The sequence below is a fragment of the Branchiostoma floridae genome, chromosome 8, assembly GCF_000003815.2.
Source record: "Branchiostoma floridae strain S238N-H82 chromosome 8, Bfl_VNyyK, whole genome shotgun sequence".
In the NCBI taxonomy this organism is placed as follows: domain Eukaryota; kingdom Metazoa; phylum Chordata; class Leptocardii; order Amphioxiformes; family Branchiostomatidae; genus Branchiostoma; species Branchiostoma floridae.
In genome coordinates this window covers 3,292,319-3,298,821 of record NC_049986.1, presented here as the reverse complement: position 1 = coordinate 3,298,821, position 6,503 = coordinate 3,292,319, and the positions used below count along the sequence as shown (strand labels likewise).

The window sequence follows — 6,503 nt, the reverse complement described above, 5'->3', positions numbered from 1 at the left end:
AACACTATTCGAACCTAATCCCCAAGCAGATCTATTATGGGCAAAGAGAGTATCCAAAGACCAAACAGTGTGCAACATGTCTCGTTAACATGTCAAATATTTATTTTGTTACTGCATCATATAAGCACCAACAGACTAATCTCCAAGCAGAGGTTGCTGGGGAAAATCGTGATCTTTGTCTTTCATCTTTTTTATTCGACCGGCCTTCCCGAAATGACTCGAAACATGCTGATCTTTAGGTATATTTGTTTATTCATTTTTCCGTTTTACTACGATGACCTAATTTAGCAATGATGATGAATGAAATAAACAATTATAGTAATGATAGCATTATGTCTATTTTCTAACCATTTGCAATACAGTCAGTTATGAATTACACGGAACCGACAGTATCTCTAGCATTTGTTAGAAGAAATGGCACTCTGAGAAATGTATTACTTGTCCAAGTGTTAATGTGATTTAGAAAAGCATTAAAGTTTCCTTTAGAGTCACAGAGGACTGTGAATCTATTTAGTTTAACTTTTGTTTTGTTTTGTTTTGTTTGGTTTACGAATTTAATCCCCCCATTGCTTATAGCAAGGACTTGTAGCATTGCTTGGTGATACATGTACACGTGTGCTCGCGTGTGTTAATTGCACGCAACTGCCAGGGGCACATACATTAATGTAGGTGTTCTATTTCCACACCTGAGGTAATTATTGTCTGGCAAATATATAAGGTTACTTGATTTGTCTGGCAGTTTGTATTCATATCCAAAGTTGACTTTTGATTGATGTTTGCTGCATCTTACTAGTATTACAATTCAATCTGTCTGAATAATTGTAATCAGTAACGGATGTTATAGGTAGACTTTTGACTAACATTTACAAATTGCTTGTCTTTGTATCGTTGATTTCGTACATGTGACGACTATAGCAATAACTGAAATAATCAACATGACCAAACAATGCATCCGCATGTTCGATACATACAGATTGATACATCTACAGCTTTATAATGATTCAGCAATGATAGTCATTACTGAAAATATAGAGCAATTTTGATCTACATTTTCATGATGCACAGATAAATACAGTTATGACAACTGTTCATATGATAGTTTAGATCTACAATTCCAACATACTCACACGAGTACATCCATGGAGACACTTCCACTCAAGTTACAGCTTCAGTAGACGTCCGCCTGTCTGGCACTAAAGCTGTCCATCAGCTGGCAGAGCAAACATATATTCAGGCTGTATGTCGTCATCAGTTGACAGCAAACAGTCCTCTAATTAAACGATTGGTTGATTGTCGTTTTCTGTCAGCTCGTCAGAACCATTTTCCAGTGATTTTTAATCCTGAGCCTCTGCGGATGCACTGCTTCCTTATGGGGAGTCAGGGTAGCCTACTGCATACGGCTGGATCTTATAGTTGTCGTCTTGCTCTTGGTCATCAATGAAGCTGGCCGCTGTATGGCACTGACGCTGTGGTCCTGGGTCTTCATCGTGAGCCACTGAATATGGCTTAAACTCTCATCCTAGGTCTTCGCCATAGGTCACTGCATATGGCTGAATGATATAGTTGTCTTCTGGGGTTCTGTCACGACCAGGAATGTTTCGTCCGCTTGTGGCTGAGCTTCCGTCAGATCCTCGTAGTTATGCCGACTCGGCATAGGCCACTGCGTACGGTTGGATATTAGGAGTCTCCGTTTTAGTGGATGAAGCTTGTTCGTGAGGCAGATCTGTTCCACTACAGGGTTTGAAGATAAAGAAAACGGCAGCTGTTATCGACAGGATAACGACAACAGTGCTGAATTTCTTACTCCACTGCCCTATGTACAATGCCCAACGCTCAACCCTCCTCGGCAAACTCTCCAGGCTCTTAGGACACACCCTTAACCTCTCATCACTATCGGACAACGCTAAAGTTTCCCTTTTACTCCGTGGTAGTCCTTTACATTCATCTGTTGTCAACTCCAATATTCTATTAACAACCCAAAACTTCATCACTACAACTAAGCGTTTTTAAAACACAGTTTTCCTAGCATTTTTTGTAATGTGTCCAATTATTTCATCAGTGGGTGGGAAACTGGACTTGCGCTTATCCTTTCTTGTTATATTAAGAACAATGTATTATTTTCTGTCTGATGTGATTTTCCAATGCTTTTCATTTGTACTTGATTTCTCTCTGTAAAATATGTATGCTTTTTTATGTAAGGGGTAGCGTCAAAATAAGTCTTGCACTTGAGTGCGCCCCCTTTTGTCACTCTGTATTTCTGTTTAAATGTTTGAATAAAAAAAAAAGTTTGTTTAAAATATGCTGTGGTCAGTTTTAATATTACTTGACCATACATAAACTTTTTATGATAACTTAATCAACAGTGAGCCAATCTCTGTAAAAACGTATGAGAAGTTATAAGACATATATACAAACTCATGGGAGGAAATTTGTTTTCAACAAGAAATGTCGTAATGGCACATATAAATATACACGTACGCCTGGGGTCAGTTTTGACCCCATACGGTGGTTTGAGGGTTGAAAGCTAACATATCTATCACTGCCAAATCTTAAACACAATCCTGTACGCATCAGTAGCAAAATCAGCGTATCATTCGAACGACGAAGAATCGAACGACACCAAATGCAAACAACCACACAGCTTGACAATGGATACCTGAGACGCACACCATTTTAAAAGTTGCCCCAAAATTAACAGCCGGGACAGTGATAGCTGTGAACAGCTGACAACACGACATGCACATAACCCGATATCTGCTCCGAGAGAAATAATTAACCAACTACACGGCCTATAGGTCAGCTGTTCTAAATACCAGGGAATAGGGTGATTTTCTCAAATTATTACATCGATAATGAAAACAGCTACCGCGAAAAAAAAACACGATCCCAAGGGTCAAACACGTTCTAACCATAAAATGCATATGACTGTCAACCCGAAAAATGTTAACAGTATGCTATGTCAAACCAACCTCAATACTCCAATTACCTCATGGCTTAACGCTCAATCAGATCAAATACCTGGACCACTATACTGGAAAGGGTAGGGGTGAATTTTGACATTGATATTGCAGCCATAATAAAACAACTGCCGCGAAAAAACAACAACGTGCACCATCCTTCAACTCAGTGCAGGGGACTTGCCAAACCACATACGAATGCAACAACGGGAACATACAGATACAAATACGAACGCGCGTTACACTTAGGTCTATCGCCGGAGGTTACCCTCCGGTTACAGACAAAAAAGTTCGAACTCTGAATCCACCGTCTGATCTGTTTGGAGATTTGAACCGTAAGTGGCGCACAGAGGGCGTGGCTTCCTGAAAAGCCTCCTCGTCATTAGTGTTGACCATGAGAATTAGCATTAACGATATATTTTGTACAAGTTTCACTTCTTTAATATAATAGCATTAATCAGCCGTTTTCTGTTTTCCGTGCTGTCTACTGGGCATCTACTACTACTACTAGTAATCAGCGACGGTTGGCAATTGGCGACTCAGTACTTTGTACGTATTATGGGTTCATTAGATTAGATGAAGCCGAGACGATACGTGCAGTCCACAATGATTTTATTTGCCACTTCTCTTCAAGATCTGTCCAGTCTCTCTCATCTGTATCTCCAATCCAGACTCTGTCTGACCTACTTTCCCCCAGTTTATCCCCTCTCTAAACCGGGGCTGGTTCACTAACCTTTGGGGGCAATATTAATACCTTACCAACTGCTTTTCTCAGTATTACACTAGCATAGTGTATAGCATTACTCTACTCTAAACTCACAACACCTCCCCCAGGAAAATAAACATCAGTTTTATCTTCTAACATATGTCGGTTAATACTTCCTACATCACCTATACTTTTATCTGAACCGGGGCTGGTTCACTAACTCTTTGGGGGGGGGGGTACCTTAACAACTGCTTTAAAATTTTCTCACGTATAGCACTACTCTATTCCAAACCTAGAACACATTCTACGGTCGTTTTTTAACAACGAATCTAGTTTCAATCAAGTACGAGACGTGACGATAGTAACTACTATGCTTTAATTCAGTTCTCGTTATTTTTTGACAGTGGAGGCATGTTGTGAGTACACGGCTGAATTAAGTAGCGGTAAATCATTGCCTACCTTAAACTTTGTAACGAAAAAAAGATTAATCGAGCTTATGATGTATTTTTTTTCTAATGTGTAAGAATATGTACATGTTGTCGTCACACAGTTATTCACAGATTTTCACCGATGTGAGTTTTCATGTGCCAACGAAGACTACGTGAATGACGAAAGCTTTTGTTACACTCCTTACACGTGTATGGCGTCTCGCCAGTGTGAGTCCGCATATGACTCTTCAAATTAGACAACTGAATGAACTGTTTGCCGCACTCCTCACACGTGTAGGGCTTTTCCCCTGTGTGAGTCCGCATGTGTACTTTTAGATGACTCGGGTCACTGAACTGCTTGCTGCACTCCTCACATATGTACGGTTTCTCACCTGTATGAGTCCGCATGTGTTTCTTTAGACTAGACAGTTCAATGAACTGCTTGCTGCACTCCTCACATGTGTACGGTTTCTCATCCGTGTGAGTTCTCATGTGATTTTTTAGGATACCAAGTCTACTGAACTGCTTGCAGCATGCCTCACACCTGTATGGGGTTTCCCCTGTGTGAGTCCGCACGTGCGCCTTCAGATGAGCTGCCTGACTGAAGCGCTTGTTGCAATATTCACACTCGTACGGTCTCTCACCGGTGTGAGTCCTCATGTGGTCCTCCACATTAGATCGTTGACTAAACCGTTTCCCGCAATAATCACACTGGTATGGTCTCTCACCAGTGTGAGTATGCATATGTATTTTCAGGGTACCAAGCTTACTGAACTGCTTGCTGCATTCCTCACATCTATACGGTTTCTCACCCGTGTGATTTCTTATATGTATTTTCAGGGTACCAAGCCTACTGAACTGCTTGTAGCATGCCTCACACCTGTACGGTTTTTCCCCTGTGTGAGTCCGCATGTGAGCCTTCAGATGAGCTGACCGACTGTAGCACTTGTTGCAATATTCACACTCGTACGGTCTCTCACCGGTGTGAGTTCTCATGTGGTCTTTCAGATTACATAGCTGAATAAACCGTTTCCCGCATTCTCCACACTGGTATGGTCTCTCACCAGTGTGAGTTCGCAGGTGAAGATCCAGGCTACCTTTGAAGGGAAACTCCTTCTCACAATAGCTGCACTTGTGGGTACGGGGAGAATCATGTCCCTCCTCTCCCTCCATTTGTTTTAGATGAGATCCGGCTGTGGTCGCCATGTTGGTCAAACTCGAGATGCTGCAAGACTAAAGAAAAGAACCAACTAATTACCACGATGCGACAAGATGAAAGTTTTAGCTTATCGACTGAAAAAAAAACTATACCTGCTGTATTACATATAACCTGCCAATAACATGTTCCTCGACCGCTGATTTTCTGTAATTTACATAATCCAGGCACTAAAGCAAATACATTAACCACAATAGCCAGTTGGAGGGGAAATTTGGGTATTTCCGGACACGCGCAGATGGCCTACTTTAAAAATGATTAGGTACCCTTGGCAAAAGTGCCTGTAGAATTTTTTTCTTTGGATATGTTTGGATTTTGGAGGTGAATATTACAGTTAAGGGTTGTAACCTATTTATTGTGTTGAAGAAACTGATTTTTAGCAATGTTTGTGGTTGCAGTAGGTTCTAAAAATGAGGTGTTTGGTGTTGTTTACAGGCAGTGAAAAGGGGTCAAAGGGTTATGATCCCGTATAACGTAATTATGCCGTATTTTCCCCCCTTGTTTTGTCGTCAAATTACACATTATAGGCCGGACAACCATGCCAATGTGAGTTTTTTTATGTTCTAAAACTCGTAGGTAGGTGATTTTTGACAGAATATTTCTGCCATGATTCCCATTGTTAAGAATAGGCAGGCAGTCTAAATACCGAAATTTGCCCTGCAGGTGTTTGCGTACCGACAAAACAGGTTCGGAAGGTTCTGTTTTGTAACAAAACGTCCCAGGGGAATTAGACACACTGGTTTGCATTAAGAGAACTGTTCACATGTAGATTTCTGTCCGCTTGCTCTAAAGAAAATTCTAAAGAATTTGCTACTATCTGATAGATAGATAAATTCAACTACAATCTGGGAGGCGATAACCCTTACTGTGCACAAGTAGGCAAATATATCCACGAATGTCTGTACCGTAGAAACAATAGTGTAGAATTTTAATTTTTATAGACCTTACTAAAGTAGTTGTACTTTTGTCGTGTTAACAAAAATTTCGCTATTTATTCCTTGATTTGTTACATCTTATTACACATAACAATCAGGTTGTGACCTGTTTTCAGGTGTCCCTGGACACACAATAACCTAACACATTCACACAAAAGATTACTAGTTTTTAGGTCAACGAAAAAAAGAAGTATTAGAAGTTTATATTAGGAAACGCCCACAAATTATCAACGTATTGTGGTCCAAGTCAAATGTCTTCAT

At 40.5% G+C, this 6,503-nt stretch overlaps 1 protein-coding gene across 1 annotated transcript; it reads right to left on the bottom strand.

Annotated features, from left to right (window-relative positions):
* Nucleotides 1-1,168: 1,168 nt before the first annotated feature.
* On the bottom strand, nt 1,169-5,297 carry LOC118421118 (zinc finger protein 418-like). Its single transcript, XM_035828278.1, has 3 exons — nt 5,026-5,297; nt 4,668-4,812; nt 1,169-1,210 (listed from the first exon to the last, which is right to left on the bottom strand). The coding sequence occupies exons 1-3, from the start codon at nt 5,295-5,297 to the stop codon at nt 1,169-1,171; spliced, it is 459 nt and encodes a 152-aa protein (XP_035684171.1).
* Nucleotides 5,298-6,503: the final 1,206 nt, after the last annotated feature.

Bases quoted from the DNA above. Each gene is read 5' to 3' on its own strand.
- LOC118421118 (XM_035828278.1), bottom strand. From the start codon at position 5,297: ATGGCGACCACAGCCGGATCTCATCTAAAACAAATGGAGGGAGAGGAG. The intron at 4,813-5,025 runs GTCAGCTCATCT...CACTGGTGAGAG, and splicing joins TGCAACAAGTGCTACAGTCG to ACCATACCAGTGTGATTATT. The intron at 1,211-4,667 runs GTGCGGACTCAC...TTGCTCTGCCAG, and splicing joins CAGCTCATCTGAAGGCGCAC to CTGATGGACAGCTTTAGTGC.